At 44.3% G+C, this 18,660-nt stretch overlaps 1 protein-coding gene across 3 annotated transcripts in view; it reads left to right on the forward strand.

The window, feature by feature from the left end:
* Nucleotides 1–18,660, forward strand: part of NUP37 (nucleoporin 37) — a 58,585-nt gene that overhangs the window by 3,182 nt on the left and 36,743 nt on the right. For all 3 annotated transcript variants that reach the window (XM_075856685.1, XM_075856683.1, XM_075856684.1), the window contains exon 2: nt 3,138–3,315. In XM_075856685.1, the coding sequence (XP_075712800.1) occupies nt 3,148–3,315 (168 nt within the window). In that variant the 5' untranslated portion in view covers nt 3,138–3,147. The remainder of the gene's footprint in view (nt 1–3,137; nt 3,316–18,660) is intronic.

Consider the following 18,660-nt stretch of genomic DNA (forward strand, 5'->3'; position numbering starts at 1 on the left):
TTAGTGACTCACGTGAAAAGACGTATTGGTGGTCACTAAGAGGTTAAAATCGGATTAAGGCAGGATTCACACGACCGGGTCCCGCCCGAGCCCGAGTATCGGCCGGTAAAATCGCCCATTTTGCCCGGCCGGTTTGCATAAAGTTTTGCATCCGGGCTGGGCAGATCTGGACAGTGACATCAGCGGCAACTCCTGAAGGGGAATCCCCATGTGTTCGGGGATTCCGCTTCAGGAGTTTCCCCTGATGTCACTGCCCAGATATTGACAGAGACATCAAGCGCTCTGTCCAGGAGCGGAATCCCCGAAAACACGGGGATTCCGCTCCTTCAAGGAGCTAAAGTGGGGCTAGCACATAGCAGAGCGGGGAGATACCTCCCTGCTCTGCTATAGTGGCGTCGCTACAGTAGTAGCAGCAGCTGCTAGCGGCGCCATGGAAGGTGTCGCCGGGCCAGGGTGCTTTTAAAACAAGCGGGGGAAGGGAGCCAGCACAGCGCTCCCCCCACCTGCTGTACACCCATGCCCTGCCACACAGTGTACAACGTACAGCCATTCGTCCGAATGGCATCAACTCCTCCTCCTCACATGCACTCTGCGCTGTGAGGAGGAGGAGATAGAGCGCAAGCCACGGAAAACCCGGCCATCACTCGGGACACATTCCGGTGATGGCCGTGTATTACCCGGCCCCATAGACTTCTATGGGGGCCGGGTACCCGGCCGAAAATAGAGCATGTCCTATTTTTTGACGGCCGGTTTTCCCGGCCGTCAAAAAATCGGTCGTGTGAATAGCCCCATTAGGGGTCTATTATTCCTAATGCAGCCGGGTGCCGGCCGATTTATGAACGGCTGGCACCCGGCCGGGAAAACCTGTCGTGTGAATGAGGCCTAATTTAATTTAACTTTGTTGACACACACAGCCCTTTGTAGGTAATGCCACCCAGCCCCCTGTAGGTAATGCCACCCAGCCCCCTGTTGGTAATGCCACCCTGCCCCTTGTAGGTAATGCCACCCTGCCCCTTGTAGGTAATGCCACCCTGCCCCTTGTAGGTAATGCCACCCTGCCCCTTGTAGGTAATGCCAACCTGCCCCCTGTTGGTGATGCCACCAAGCCCCCTGTTGGTGATGCCACCAAGCCCCCTGTAGGTGATGCCACCAAGCCCCCTGTAGGTGATGCCACCAAGCCCCCTGTAGGTGATGCCACCAAGCCCCCTGTAGGTGATGCCACACAGCCCCCTGTAGGTTGTACCCATCCCCCCCTCCCACATTCCAGGAGAAGTCACTGACTTCAATGTCCATATATGGACCGTGTAGTCACTGACTTCTCCTGGAGAGGAATTCCCTGCCACAGGTCGGGAATTCCGCTTCAGAAGTGAGTGACGTCACTGTGTCCATATATGGACAGTGTAGTCACTCACTTCTCCTGTAGTGGAATCCCCGGCCATAGAATCGGGGATTCCGCTGCAGAAGTGAGTGACATCGCTGTGTCCATATATGGACAGTGTAGTCACTCACTTCTCCTGTAGCGGAATCCCCGGCCATAGAGTTGTGGATTCCGCTGCAGAAGTGAGTGACATCCCTGTGTCCATATATTGACAGTGTAGTCACGCACTTCTACTGTAGCGGAATCCCCAATCCCCGGCCGGGGATTGGGGATTCCGACTCCTACAGGGAGCAAAAAAAGACCCTCCTCCTCACATGCACTCTGCACTGTGAGGAGGAGGAGAGAGAGCACGAGCGACGGAATACATGGCCATCACTCGGGACACATTCCGGTGATGGCCGTGTATTACCCGGCCCCATAGACTTCTATGGGGGCCGGGTTAACGGCCGAAAATAGGGCATGTCCCATTTTTTGACGGCCAGGTTTCCCGGGCCGTCAAAAAATCGGTCGTGTGGTGGCCCCATTAGGGGTCTATTGTTCCTAATGCAGCCGGGTGACGGCCGATTTATGAACGGCCGTCACCCGGACGGGAAACCCTGTCGTGTGAATAAGGGCTAATTCACACGAATGTGTGTCAAATCAGCCATGAAAAACTGCAGTTTTTCACGGCTGATTTGCATCCATGCGGGACCCGATTTCACAGATCCCTCGTTGACTTGAGTTTATTGAGGGATTCGTAAAAACGGACAAATATAGGGCATGTCCTATTTTTTTCATGGGCCGTTCACGCAGTCCGTTAAAACAATAGTTGTGGAACTTACAGCACAGCGTGATCTCGCGATATCACGCTGTGCTGTGAGTAAGTCCCACAGAAACTTTACCGAAGTGTCGGGAGTGTGAACAGACATCACATCCTGGCTGAGGCAATGTCTATTCACTCTCAAGACACTTTGGTAAAGTTAATGTGGGAGTATGTGACAGCACAGCATGATCTTGCGAGATCACGCTGTGCTGTGAGTACTGCTAAAAATGAATGGAGAGAAGTGTATTACGCTGATTGGTCAGTGTCATACACTTCTCTTTACAACGCCCACTTGGTAAAAAGTTAAAAACGCCCAGTTGTCTATTAAGAAACGAATTAGCATAAATCTAAAATTGTTCATAACTTGGCACTTATAATGTGGTGACAGGGCCTCTTTAAAGATGAAATTCTGAAAATCGGAAGAGGTAAAATAGGAAATACTGTAGTTTCTTGAGACTGGTGAACTCTCGCTATCAATACAGTTCATGTATAATCAGTGTTGATCTTCTAGGCTCTTTGTTTTATGAGTAAGTCTGGATTCACACGAGCATGTTACGTCCGTAATGGACGGACATATTTCGGCCGCAAGTCCCGGACGGAACACACTGCAGGGAGCCGGGCTCCTAGCATCATAGTTATGTACGACGCTAAGAGTCCCTGCCTCGCTGCCGGACAACTGTCCCGTACTGTAATCATGTTTTCAGTACTGGACAGTAGTTCCACGGAGAGGCAGGGACTCCTAGCATCGTACATAACTATGATGCTAGGAGCCCGGCTCCCTGCAGTGTGTTCGGTCCGGGACTTGCGGCCGAAATACGTTCCGTCCATTACGGACGTAACATGCTCGTGTGAATCCAGCCTAAGGATGAAAAATGTATGCTGTACTATATATATATATATATATATATATATATATACTTATACTGTTTTGATTAAAAAAAATCTTTGCTATTTCAGTTTGAAAGTAATGCAGCAGAGAATGAAACAAGACTCCTCTAGAAATGCCACATACACAGTGGACTGTGAAGACTTTGTACATGTGGTGGAATTTAATCCTTTTGATTCTGGGGGTGTTGAGTCCTTAATCGCCTATGGTGGCAACAACTATGTAGTCGTCGCTTCTTGTCGATTTAAGGTAGGTGCAAAGTGGCATTATTTCTTAATATAATTCATGTGCAGTATACTGAAAACTGTTGCAGCAATATTAAATATATAAAGTACAAATAAAAGCATGTTTTATGGGAATAATGTATTTATGTCCCTGCATTACAAGAGTTGTTTTGTTTTCTCATTGATGTTTTGATGACTTGTTTTTTTTAGGACGAGTTGTAGAGTTTAGGCGCTGTTCACACTGAGTTTTTTTGCAGGCAGAAAATTCTGCCTCAAAATTGTGTCTGGAATTTTGAGGCAGATTTTGATCTGTTTGCCGCGTTTTTCGCCCGCGGCCATTGAGCGCCGCGAAAAACGCTTTCTCTGTCTCCCATTGATGTCAATGGGAGGTCAGAGACGTAAACACTCGAATATAGGGCATACCGCTTCTTATTCCCGCGAGACGGTTTTATCGGTCGCGGGAAAAAAATGACCACGCCTCCCTTTGAAATCAATGGGAGGCGTTTTCAAGGCGCATTTTAAAGTCGCAGTTTCCCGATCAAAAACCGTGTAAAAAAAAACTGTGAACAGGGCCTTACTGGCACCGTGTTGAGATACATAGAACTTATTGATACACTTTTTTTTTTTTTTCTTAATGAATTGTGCTTTATTGAACTTTTTTTCTATTAGTCCCACTAAGGAACTATAAGCTGCGATCAGTTGATCACTTATATAATACTTAAAATTCCAAGTGTCTTATCTGTCTGCTTCCCCTAGTCCAACACATCACTCAGGAGTGACAGCCATGGGGACACAGCAGATCACTTGCTTTATCTGTTTCCATAAGCAAGCCATCAGCTATAGGTATGTCTCCATAGCCACGGGTTGCACATAACAGCGTTGTCGGACGCAAATTGTGCATCCCTGCTTTAACCCTTTCGCTGTCAGGTGTTTTTGACATTTTGCCCTTCTGGTAGCCAGGGCAATTTTCTCACTTTTGAGATGTACAAATAAAACCTAAATTAAAAAAAAAAAAGATTAAACTAAACCCCCTTACCTATATATTTTCTGAAAGTAGACCCCTAGAACATTGTCACAATGCCACGCAGCATTTTATACATTCAATTTTGTGTCAAAGTGCAATTTGTCATAAAAAATGTGTACAAATTTATATTTGTGGCTAGAAGTGTGACCCAAGTAGAAAGTAAGACGCACCACACATCCTAAAAATAAACGATCAATAAGTGCAGAGTTCATACAAAGAAATGTTGCAGAATTGACTTTGTCCCTTACCAGACATTATCTGCAATTGTCTGTGTTCCAAATTAATTAATATTCTCTCTCTGGAGGTTTGAGAGAGGCCGGCCAGAGATACGAGGACACGCAGCGTCGGTGTTCAAACTAAGCCTCTACCATGAGGGGCAGGACGGTACGTTATTTATGATAATACGAGAGTAGGCATTACCCTCATACTGACACTTATACATTCCACGTATGGTATAATACAGAATCGTCCAAGCTCCTCTTAGCCTCAGTATGTATCTTTAGCCCAATGGAATATAAAGGTCATTGGGTCAAATACCATAAGGCCCCATGCACACGACCGTGCCCGCAATCACGGCCCGCCGCCGACTGACAGCCGCATTTTCGGGCCGTGCTCACATACAAAGTATGGGAGCACGGCCCGCAAAATGCAAAAGAACGGACATGTTCCATAATTCCCGGAACATTTCCACGGCACGGACACCCTTCCGTAGTGCTATGGAAAGGTGTCAGCGTTCAATGAAAGTGAATGGCTCCGTTTTTGCGGTCCGCAAAAACTGAGGTTTTTTACGGTCGTGTGCATGGGGCCTAAGTCTTAGAAATACAGGGTGGCCCATTTATATGGATACACCTAAATAAAATGGGAATGGTTGGTGATATTAACTTCCTGTTTGTGGCACATTAGTATATGGGAGGGGGGAAACTTTTCAAGCTGGGTGTTGTCAATGCAACCCTCTTCTCCCACTCTTCACACACTGATAGCAACACCGCAGAAGAAATGCTAGCACAGGCTTCCAGTATCCGTAGTTTTAGTTGCTGCACATCTCGTATCTTCACAGCATAGACAATTGCCTAGATATGACCCCAAAGATAAAAGTCTAAGGGGGTCAGATTGGGAAGCATTTCTTCTGCGGTGTTGCTATCAGTGTGTGAAGAGTGGGAGAAGAGGGTTACATTGACAATCCAACACAATGGGCAGCACTTTGAACACATTTTATAAGTGGTCAGAAACTTGTAAATAACTCATGAAAGAATAAAGTAACGTTAAAACCAAGCACACCATTGTTTTTCTTGTGAAATTCTCGATAAGTTTGATGTGTCACATGACCCTCTTCCCATTGAAAAAACTAAAGTTGGATACAAAATGGCCGACTTCAAAATGGCCGCCATGGTCAACACCCAGCTTGAAAAGTTTCCCCCCTCCCATATACTAATGTGCCACAAACAGGAAGTTAATATCACCAGCCATTCCCATTTTATTTAGGTGTATCCATATAAATGGCCCACCCTGTAGAATACCCATTCTGTTCTGTAGGCTATTTTAAAGAGGCTCTGTCACCAGATTTTGCAACCCCTATCTGCTATTGCAGCAGATAGGCGCTGCAATGTAGATTACAGTAACGTTTTTATTTTAAAAAAACGAGCATTTTTGGCCAAGTTATGACCATTTTTGTAGTTATGCAAATGAGGCTTGCAAAAGTCCAAGTGGGTGTGTTTAAAAGTAAAAGTCCAAGTGGGTGTGTATTATGTGCGTACATCGGGGCGTTTTTAATACTTTCACTAGCTGGGCGCTGTGAAGAGAAGTAACATCCTCTTCTCTTCAGAACGCCCAGCTTCTGACAGTGCAGATCTGTGACGTCACTCACAGGTCCTGCATCGTGACGGCCACATCGGCACCAGAGGCTACAGTTGATTCTGCAGCAGCATCAGCATTTGCAGGTAAGTCAATCTTACCTGCAAACGCTGATGCTGCTGCAGAATCAACTGTAGCCTCTGGTGCCGATGTGGCCGTCACGATGCAGGACCTGTGAGTGACGTCACAGATCTGCACTGTCAGAAGCTGGGCGTTCTGAAGAGAAGAGGATGTTACTTCTCTTCACAGCGCCCAGCTAGTGAAAGTATTAAAAACGCCCCGATGTACGCACATAATACACACCCACTTGGACTTTTACTTTTAAACACACCCTCTTGGACTTTTGCAAGCCTCATTTGCATAACTACAAAAATGGTCATAACTTGGCCAAAAATGCTCGTTTTTTTAAAATAAAAACGTTACTGTAATCTACATTGCAGCGCCTATCTGCTGCAATAGCAGATAGGGGTTGCAAAATCTGGTGACAGAGCCTCTTTAAAGTTACAACTGTACAGAGCGATTTTAGGTTCATATAATGAAGTAATATTAAAATATCTTTGACACAACCTATGCCTAAGTCTTCATGTACGTATCTTCTTCAAATCCGGCTTTGAGATGGAAATTTTAAATAAGTAACAACCTATTAAATGCAAGGATATCACACCTTAAAAAGTGAGTGCACCCCTAAATCCTATATATTTCCTGAAAGCAGAAAACCTGACGTTTGCAATTGTCTTGACGGGCTGTTGACAGCCATGTCTAACTTCACATAACGTTGTGGCAAACAGGAATAAAGAAAAAAAAAAAAAGATTATAAAATTGGCACCTAAAACTCACACACAAGCAGAGGTTTACACACAAAAACAATGTAAAAATAATAGACCAAGGTGTTAAAAATTCATATATACCATTTACATCTACATCAACAAGAGCTTGTGCTCTCAAAAACGCTGAAACACAGACCATGCAATATTTGCTAGTCATCCACAAAATCTATTTTTTTTTTTTTAAGAGCACAGCATACCGTGCATAAGAATACAACTTAATAACTTATACAACAAACCACCTTCACACAACTTTGCATCAAACAGTGGTTATAAGTAAAAATTGCATGAAAATTCAGCTTTGTGGCTAAAATGCGTACTCAAGCATATCCCTAATGCAAAAAACTTGTAAGATGTGAGGAGTTGATGTCATGTCATATAAAAAAAAAATCTGCAAAACCGCTACATTTTGCCACAATTATGCAAAAATCGCAGCAAATTGACCGCAGCGTGTGAACACGCCTAACCCTGATCAATAATCACAATTACTTAAACATTTACTTTTTTTTTTAGTGGAACTGGTTGGAAACGATCGTTTATCGTGATCATCAGTGGATGAAAATTAATTTTTTGACTGGCAGAAATCTTTTCCATCCATCAGAAATCTATTAGAAATTCTATTGATAATCGTTATAGTTTTTGACTGTAGCAAAGCTGATTTTACACTACAGTTCGGGTAGGGACAGACAGAGGTTCCGAAAACACCTATAGAGGCGTCGTTGGCGCCTGTAAAGTTACCTGAGCGCCTTAAAGGGAATGTGTCGCGAATTAAACGTTTTTTTTATTAAAGTAAGTTACCTATTTCTATTATATTTTTAGTTTTTTGCTGTATTTTATTTTTCTTCCGCGTGGTGGAAAGTATTAAAACTTGAATAATAATTTGACATGTTTTCCTATGTTGGCCACCAGAGGGAGCACTTCCCAGAATTACAGCAAGGTGAATAAGGCAAAGCAACCTGACTCTCACAGCTGCCGTAAATGTGGGATGGAATCTCACCCCCCCCCCCCCTCCCCTCCTACAAGCCGGGAAAAGGTGTCTTCAAATTGCTAAGCAGTGTCCGGCTGCCATTTAGGGTGTGATTGTACATATAGGACCCACCAAAAGGCTGAGGCTCTGTTCACACGCTTACTAAACAAAGGGAAAATAGCTTCTGATTTTCAGCCATTTTTTAATCAAACTCGCATTTTTGGCGGCGTTTTTTACGGCCGTTTTTGGAGCGGTTTTTCTATAGAGTCAATGAAAAACGGCTCCAAAAACGTCCCAAGAAGTGATATGCACTTCTTTTTGGCGGGCGTAATTTTACGTGCTGTTTTTGGAAAACGGCCCTGTAAAAAAATGCCCGTCAGAACAAATCGCCGTATTTTCCATTGAAACCAATGGGGAGATGTTTGTAGGTTTTCTGCTTCCGATTTTTCAGACGTTTTTCGGGACGTTTACGGCCCGAAAAACGGCTGAAAACACTGTGTATGAACATACCCTTAGAATGATGAAAGTGAAGTGAATGACTTTTCAGTTGACAGGCTCCCATGGCGTGTATTTGACACATTTTTTTTGGCGCATTTTACGTGCCAAAAACCGCATCAAAAAAAACGTTTGATTACGCTTAATTTTGCATGTTTAGGGGGATTTGTGTGTGTGTGGGGGGGGGTGTGCTCGCCGCTGATTCTTCAAAACAGCTGATAAGCGGCTATGAAGGATCAGCAACGTCCGTGCATACTCCGCTGCACAAAAATAGGACACACTACACACAGCTCTACTGCACGAGCGTACACACTCAGCTCTGCTACATACAGCCACACACTCAGCTCTGCTACATACAGCCACACACTCAGCTCTGCTACATACAGCCACACACTCAGCTCTGCTACATACAGCCACACACTCAGCTCTGCTACATACAGCCACACACTCAGCTCTGCTACATACAGCCACACACTCAGCTCTGCTACATACAGCCACACACTCAGCTCTGCTACATACAGCCACACACTCAGCTCTGCTACATACAGCCACACACTCAGCTCTGCTACATACAGCCACACACTCAGCTCTGCTACATACAGCCACACACTCAGCACTTCTACACACACTCAGCTCTGCTACATACAGACACACACACCGTTACAGCCTGTGTGGGGGAGGGGGGGTTCCGTGGGATCACGAGGGCAGGGGTCTGTGTGAGAGAGGGACAGACAGAGACACACACGCCTTTCCTGAAGTGTAGCCGGTCTTCATAATGCGGCTGTACAGAGCCGGAAGGCAGATTCAATATGAACGGCTCCCGTTCATTTTGTCCTATGCACTGTGCTGCTGTATTCCATCTGTGTATGTGTCGTTAAAGAGGCTCTGTCACCACATTATAAGTGCCCTATCTCCTACATAAGAAGATCGGCGCTATAATGTAGGTGACAGTAATGCTTTTTATTTAGAAAAACAATCTATTTTAAACCACTTTATGAGCGATTTTTCACTTTATGCTAATGAGTTTCTTAAATCAATAAATTTTTATTTAAATATTTTTAAAAAATTTTTCAAACCGTATAAACCATCCTTGGTCCTAGAACATGGACCTGCATACAATAATACATACATGTGATATGTCATTGAAGGATATACATAAACATAAACAAGAAACAACAGACAACTTTGCTATGCCATTTTCAATCCAATGTTAATACTAATTATGTCATGTTACCAGATAAATTTCTTCACTTAAGTGTAATACTTCGAATTTACCCAAAGCTCCCAATAACGTGAATTCTTGGCATAACAAGAGGGAGATTGTAATAGCATGGATTCATGGTGACATGCTACATTTACCCTGCCTATCACTTCCGATAAAGAAGGGGAAATAGTTGATTTCCAGGACTTGGCAATTGCCATTCTAGCAGCAATGAAAACATGGTGTACTATTACCCGATGCTCTGCCATTATGTCTTCCAAACCAATGTCTAGAATAGCCAATTCCGGACAGCACTGCATAGATTCTCCTGTAATTTCTAGTATGAGGCGAAATACCTCCCTCCACATTTTCCCCACCTTGGGACAGGACCACCACATATGCAAGGTGGATCCCAGGCAACCACATCCTCTCCAGCAGCCATCGGAACTGCTTTGAAATATATGTGCACATCTGGAAGGTGTTAGGTACCATCTCATGTGAATTTTACGGGTGAGTTCAATGTGGTTAACACATTTGGAATGACGAGTAATCCAACTAGAGGCCTTCAGCCATTGTGCCATGGAAAACGTAGACCCCCATCTCCCGTTCCCATCGTAATATATGTTCTGTCTTCCCCGAGGACTGTTTTTTCAAAATTAGATCGTAGCTACAAGCTAAACCCTTACTGTGACCTTGCCATTTAAACAGGAATTTGTGATATGGGGAAAGATTTATAGGTTGAGCTGGGATGGCAATTGTTTGTATCATATGTCGTATCTGGAGATACTGGTAAAACATGGATTTATTTACGTCATATTCCCTTACCAACTGCTCAAAAGATTTCAAGTGTTTTCCCTCATATAAATCTGAGAGGGCTGTTAGGCCTAGCGATTCCCATGTCTGCAAAAATACATGTGAGACTAAAGGTTGAAATGCTTGCAATGGTATATGTTCATTAGATAGGTACACCCAACGATTTGCGCATACCTTTTAATTTCCATAATTTCAGTGCATCAGATGTGGTTACCAAGAACACCTTAGACCTATCTGTCCCCACATATGTCGCGGCCATCAGATTACATATGGAGGATCGGGGAAACATCTCATTTTCCAACTGGGCCCAAAGTGACCGAGCCGTGGAGTTCCATAACGAACCTAACTGGTCTAAGATGGCAGCTACATTATATGCCGTTACCTCTGGGACTCCCAAACCCCCTTCCTTAACCTTCTGATACAATAAAGTTTTTGCTACCCTCGCTCTTTTATTATTCCAAATGAACTGGAGAAACATATGTTGAATTTGAGAGGTGATGCTAGTAGGTATTAACAGTGGAATAGTCCTACAAAAATACAAGTATTTGGGAAGCAATAACATTTTAACCAAATTGACTCTAGCGATCCAGGATAACTGGAACTTATTCAGTCTTTCACACTCCAATTTTAAATCTGCTATTAGCCCTGAGTAATTTTCTTGCAGAACCAGAGACAGCGAGGAGTAAAGTTTTATCCCCAAGTATACCAACCCTGATTCTGCCCATGCCATATTAAAGTTGGACAAAGTGTGTTTCAATTGAGGCTCTACATGTATTGGTAACCTCATGGACTTAGAGACATTTAATTTATAATATGATACTTCTGAAAACTTAGAAATGATGCTGAGTAGTTCTGTCAGAGATAGGAGGGGAGAAGTACAAGTCACAATAACATCATCCGCATATAATCCGATTTTGTGTTCTCTTCCCCCCACCCGTATACCTGAGATATTTTCAGAATTTCGAATCATTTCTGCAAATGGTTCCATACATAGGGTAAAAATTAGTGGGGATAGAGGGCACCCCTGCCTAGTCCCATTAGTGATGTTAAAAGATCTAGAAAGAATCCCGGAAGACAGAACCCTAGCCGATGGCGAGGAATATAGAGAAAGTATGGCTGATTTTATAAATGAATGGAAACCAAATTTGTCTAAGGGGCCTTCCAGGTATTGCCAGTTAACACGGTCAAATGCCTTTTTGGCATCTAGAGAAATAAAGAGGGAGGCACTTTTAGATTCTCCGGCTATCTGTATAAGATCTAACATCCTGCGCGTACCGTCACAAGCTTGCCGGCACTTGACAAACCCTACTTGTTCTAGCGCTATTAGGGATGGTAAGCATTCATTCAATCTATGCGCCAATATTTTGGCATATAATTTAATGTCGCAGTTTAATAGGGATATTGGACGAAAATTGTCCGGGGAATCAGGGGATTTACCCGGCTTAGGGAGTGTGACTATCGTGGCCTGTAACATCTCAGGGGGAGGGGCTGCTTATTCGCGATACCCATAAAAGTAGCTTGCATATATGGAATCAGCGAGTCTGCAGAAAGTTCGGTAATACTCATTTGGCAACCCATCCGGTCCCGGGGATTTATTCTGTTTGGATCGCAGAATGGTTAGTTTAATTTCTTCGACCGTAAAAGGGCAATTTAATTGATTAATTTGGGCCTCCGATAGAGCAGGCAATTGAATTTATCTTAAAAAATCATTCACCCCAGATTCGGACACCTCAGGAAGGTGTTTATCCTGTTTGAGATTATAAAGGGTACTGTAATAAGACGCAAATGTATCAGTAATCTCCTGAGGATCATACACTTTTGTCCCTTCTGATGTGTTCAACCATGAAATTTTGGATTTAGCAACGTATTATTTTACTCTCTTTGCTAGAATTTTACTGGGTTTGTCACCTTGGATATAAAAGTTCCATTTGAGTTTTTTTAAAGTTTTCTCATATAGGAAAAGTTGGTGATTGCGCAGTTTGTCCCTAAAATGTCTTAGATCGTCTCGTAAGGTGGGAGAAGGAGAAACGTTTCATTTTGCCTCTAATTTCTGTATGTTGTCGATAAGGAATTAAAATTCTTTATTTCTCGCCCTCTTTGCTTTAGCAGCAGCCTGAATAAACAGGCCTCTTACAAACGCCTTATGTGTACACCAGAGGAGTTCAGGTGATGAGGCCGATGGGCCATTAATCTCAAAAAATTATTTCAAAGCCGAGTCTATTTTGGCTTTGAGATCTGGGGAATTTAATAAGAATGTGTTTAACCTCCAAGAAGAGCTCCGGGGTGTAATATAGTGCTCTGAAAGTTGAAGCGTAATTGGTGCATGATCTGACCAAGTTATCAGGCCAAGGGAAGAGGTAACCGAATTTGTTAAAACTTCTCTATCCACCAGAAAATAGTCAATCCTAGAGTACACCTTATGTGGGGAAGAATAGAACGTGTAATCCCTTTCAGAAGCATGCTGGTATCGCCATACGTCATGTAAGTCTTCCTCCTGCACCCAGGAACTCAAGTCCTGAGACAATCTAGTATTTCCCCCAGAGCGATCTATATCCTTGTTTACCACTATATTAAAATCCCCACATAATATTAATCCACCTTTCTGCACTGATTTAGCTTTTGACAGTACCTTTTTAAGGAAGGGAAGTTGTCTTACATTAGGGGCATATACAGATACCAACTTGTATGAGAGGTTATCAATTTCACATACTAAAATAATAAATCTACCCTGTGGATCAGAAACAACAGATATGTATTTAAAAGCAAGTGACTCTTATACCGCAATAATTACCCCCGCCTTCTTTCCACTGTTAGAGGCATAGTACACATGGGGAAATTTTTTATGTTTAAATAGGTGGCAGTCTTTGGAGGACAAATGTGACTCCTGCACACATATTACATCTCCCTTGGACTTGAACGCTTCTTTCCAAAGTAAAGATCTCTTGAAGGGAGAATTCAAGCCATGAGCATTAACAGAAAGTATTGTAAGACCCATTAAGACATAAGAGAAAAGTAATTATGGTTATGGCATAGCACTGGAGAACCAACATAGAACATCCCAAAAAAGGAAACTTGGAAAAACAACCAATATGAATATGCTATATAGCACATTCACTTCAACCAGGAGATTCCCTCTTGCAGGGAAAAGAAAAATGGAGGCAAAAGTTCAGCCTAAGAACTGTAGACAGAAAAAGAACCGTCCACCTGAGAACTCCGAAAGCCTTGATGTGCCGTTCGTACCCTGGAAGCCCCAATTTTCAGTCAGGCGGTCTCCGTTCCGGCTTACTCCTTGCATCCGACCACAATGGCGAAATCATCTCCGGCTTAGAAGGATTCCTGAGACGGGGATTTGAAGACGGGGACGACATGAGACCCCAAGAAAGCAACAGGTCTTTCGCCGAGGTTGGTGAGAGGCAGACATGTTGCGTGCCATTCCTGGTGATTATTAATTTTACTGGGAATCCCCATTTGTACAATATGCCGTTATCTCTCAGAAGTTTTGTCATCACAGCAAACTCTTTTCGGCGTAGCATAGTCGCCGCTGACAAATCCGGGAATAAAGTAATGTCCTTAAAGCGGTCAGGAGAGGTCTTCAATCCTCTAAGAAATTCATCCTTAATATGAAAGAAGTGGATTCGAGCAATTGTATCTCTTGGAAGGTGAGCGGCAATGTGTTTAGGTTTAGGGATTCTGTGAATCCTATCTATGGTGAGATCCAGGGCGGATTTTTGCGGTAAAACAATTCCCATGAGGTCCGTGAGGAATTTCGCTAATAGATCTGGTGTGACCGATTCAGGTATACCTCTAATACGGACATTATTTCTTCTGGATCTGTCCTCTAGATCCAAAACTTTGGTAGATAAACGCATAACTTCTTCCTCCAGATTGTAGTTCGCATCTATGAGCGAGTTATGAGATTTCACGAATTCCTCCAATTTATGCTCCACATGATCGGTCCGCGAGGCAATAGCTTGTATATCTACTCTTAAGTCTCCAATAACTTGCCGTAAATCTGATTGAATTGAGTCTCTCAATGAATTCAGAAGACGTTTTATCATATGCTCAGAAACAGGCTGAGATTCCATGTCATCCTGCATGTCGCGTTCTACAGATGCATCCCTAGAAGATGGAGCGAGGGAGAGAGGGATATTCGGCGGTTCACCACCACTTGTTGAGAAGAGGACGAGGGGAAAAACTCTGTGAGCTTAGACGGCTTTGCTTTAGTATTTCTTTTAGATGTGCCCCCCATTGTGACAAGGGAAAAATCGCTGTTTGATTCTAAGCTGCAACGATACTGAAATATCCTCCACAGAAGACCAATGTAATATAAGTATTTCTTCAGGTATGCTCTTGTTAGCGTTATATTTCTCCAACAGGTTTTAATCAATGCCAGGGAAGTTGCAGTACTGTGTCTCACTATCTGTGCTGTACTGTTTCACTCTTGTTGCTGCCACTCCCAGCCCTGTACTTCTCTGCACCTGGCTATCTGAATTAAGATGGCCTCTGGGGGAGGGGGAGTCGTTTTGTCTTCAGGAGACTTGGGGTATGTGCACACACACTAATTACGTCCGTAATTGACGGACGTATTTCGGCCGCAAGTAGTGGACCGAACTCAGTGCAGGGAGCCGGGCTCCTAGCATCATACATATGTACGATGCTAGGAGTCCCTGCCTCTCCGTGGAACTACTGTCCCGTACTGAAAACATGATTACAGTACGGCACAGTTGTCCTGCAGCGAGGCAGGGACTCCTAGCATCGTACATAAGTATGATGCTAGGAGCCCGGCTCCCTGCACTGTGTTCGGTCCGGTACTTGCGGCCGAAATACGTCCGTCAATTACGGACGTAATTAGTGTGTGTGCACATACCCTTAGGGTATGTGCACACGATGAGAGGCTTTTACGGCTGAAATGACAGACTGTTTTCAGGAGAAAACAGCTGCCTCGTTTCAGCCGTAATTCCTCCTCCTCGCATTTTGCGAGGCTTGTCTGACAGCCGTAAATTTTGAGCTGCTCTTCATTGAGTTCAATGAAGTACGGCTCAAATTACGTCTGAAAGAAGTGTCCTGCACTTCTTTTGATGAGGCTGTATTTTTACGCGTCGTCGTTTGACAGCTGTCGACGCGTAAATGACAGGTCGTCTGCACAGTACGTCGGCAAACCCATTCAAATGAATGGGCAGATGTTTGCCGACGTATTGTAGCCGTATTTTCAGACGTAAAAAGAGGCATAATACGCCTCTTTTACATCTGAAAAGTCGTGTGAACCCAGCCTTAGATTTAAATCTTCTCCCTGTGCTCTGCTCCTCAAACAACTGCCGGCCAGCACCTCAAGATGTGCCCTGCTCACTCCTCACTCACCCTGTCAAGACGCCGGTCACAGCCGTTCCTGTACTTTCGCGCCGTTAGGAGAAGGAGAAGATGGCCGCCACCTTCCTCGGCCTCCATGATGCAAGGGCCGGGCCTTTCACCGGCGCCGGAGCGCTCCCCGACACACTGGACAGGACTCTGATCACTGCCGCGGTCCACTCCACCGGATAGGGAGCAGATATGTCGGTGGTAGCAGGTTTATTTGAGCTGATTTAGGCTTTCACCTCAGGAGCTCAGCGGTTATGCGACTCCTTCCATGTCCGTCCAGGCCACGCCCCCATGCTAATGAGTTTCTTAATGCCCAAGTGGGCGTGTTTTACTTTAGACCAAGTGGCGTTGTACAGAGGAGTGTATGACGCTGACCAATCAGCGTCATGCACTTCTCTCCATTCATTTAGACTGCAATAGCGATATAGTTATATTGTTATGTGCAGCTACATACACAAACACTAACATTACTGTAGTGTCCTGATAATGAATATACATTACCTCCAGCCAGGACGTGATGTGTATTCCGAATCCTGACACTTCTGTGGCGTCTCTGTGAGATTTACAGCAAGGCAAGCGTAATCTCGCGAGATTACGATGTAACCTGTCATTTCAAACGAGATTACGCTTGGCTGGAGGTAATGTATATTCTTTATCAGGACACTAAAACAGAAACTCTGGTATAGTTTTTTACATATTTTTTTTACGCTGTTCACCGCGTGCAATAAATAATATAATATTTTGATACCTCAGGTCGTTACGATCGCGGCGATACCAAATACGTATGGTTTATTATTATTTTTCAATAATAAAAGACTTGATAAGGGAAAAAGGGCGATTTGTGTTTTATTTTATTACTTGAAACTTTTATTGTTTTCAAACTTTTAGTTTTTTTGACTTTTTTTTAACACTTTTTTTATACTTACACTTTTTTTCAAGTCCCACTAGGGGACTTGATGTTCCAACTGTCTGATGTTCTTTTCTTATACATTGCACTACCTATGTAGTGCAATGTATTAGATCTGTCAGTTATTCGCTGACAGCAAGCCGATTAGGCTTCGCCTCCCGGCGGGGCCTAATCGGCTTCCGTAATGGCAGAGCAGGAGGCAATTGTGTCTCTTGTTGCCATAGCAGCAGTCGCCAGTCCTGATTGTCTGTCAGGGCTGGCGATCTGCTAGTAACCGCTACGATGCAGCAATCGCTTTCGATTGCTGCATCGAAGGGGTTAATGGCAGGGATCGGAGCTAGCTCTGGTTCCTGCTGTTACAGGTGGAGGTCAGCTGTAACATACAGCTGACTTCCACCGCTGATGACGCCGGATCAGCTCCTGAGCCGGCGCCATCTTGCCGGCGGCTACGGAAGCCGATCAGGCTCCGCCGCCGAGCGGATCTTGACCGGCTTCTGTGCTAGGCAGACCGGGAGGCCAGTATTAGGCCTCCGGTTGCCATTGCAGCCACCGGAACCCCGGCAATTTCATTGCTGGGGTTCCGATGAGCTGCAAACACCTTAAGTGCAGCACTCGCGTTTGAGCGCTGCACTTAAGGGCTTAATAGCGGGGATCGAAGCTAATTTCGGTCCCCACCATTACAGCCGGATGTCTGCTGTCAGATACAGCTGAGATCCGGCGATGATGGCACTGGCTCAGCTTCTGAGCCGGTGCCAAACATTTGGCGTATGGATACTGCAATTTGCGGGAAGTCATAGCTTTCCATGGCGTACCCATACGGCGAATGTCGGGAAGGGGTTAATGTTTATAAAATAAAGTCCTGAAATTTCTTCACAAAGTGCTGGATCATACTTTTTTTTTTGCTACAAATAAAATAGATGGCGACAGGCGGGGCACACACCTTATTTGACAATTTCCACTTCGTCTGTTCGCATGGTTTTCTGCCCTGGCCCCTGAGTAACAGATTTCATGCTTCGAGAAAGGTAGTGCTCACACTTAGGGCTTATTCAGACGAACGTGATATACGTCCGTGCAACGCGCGTGATTTTCACGCGCCTCGCACTGACCTATGTTAGTCAATGGAGCCGTTCAGACAGTCCGTGATTTTCAGCGTGTGTCCGCTGCGTAAAACTCACGACATATCCTTTATTTGTGCGTTTTTCACGCATCACGCACTCATTGAAGTTTACAAACATACAAACAGAGTGTCTTAATGATGGCGGCTGAGCGAAAATCACGCAGCCACACATCATATGCTGATGACACACGGAGCTGTTATGTACCTTTTGCGCGCGCAAAACGCACACGCTCGTGTGAATCCGGCCTTATACTCCGTGTTGGGTGTAAAATAGGTTTAGAATTACCTGAACTCTATCTCTTCATGAAAGCATTGGTATAAGTTATAGTAATGTTGCCCTGCCGAAATGGCGCGTTTGTAACACCACGTATCCCTATTTGAATTGCCGCAATTTACCTTCTCCTTGGCTAAAAATACTCTGCTGGAAAATGTTTTGCGACCTCTGGGGATAGTGTAAAATGTACAAACTTTATTGATGTTTATGTGTGGTGCAAGTGCTTGGTGCATATTATTAGACGTCGTGATGCTGACGCTGATAAATCGCGAAGCTTGGAGTCAATAAACAGACTAATTTAGGTGCAAAGGATTAGAATAGTTGCTGCTCATCTTCTCGCTTTCTGTAATGAAAAATACTCCCATATGTGACAAACGAAGAGCAAGTATTCTCTCCGATTCATGGGGGGGAGTTGATAACATCAACGTCAAGTTCATGTTACCCCCCCACCCATTCCTGGGGTCATCTCCATCCATACAGGGAAAGAGTAGGGTCACTGCCTCTTCTCGCTGCACACTACATGCACATCCCCTTCGCCACAT

This window comes from Rhinoderma darwinii, chromosome 3, assembly GCF_050947455.1.
Source record: "Rhinoderma darwinii isolate aRhiDar2 chromosome 3, aRhiDar2.hap1, whole genome shotgun sequence".
Classification (NCBI taxonomy): domain Eukaryota; kingdom Metazoa; phylum Chordata; class Amphibia; order Anura; family Rhinodermatidae; genus Rhinoderma; species Rhinoderma darwinii.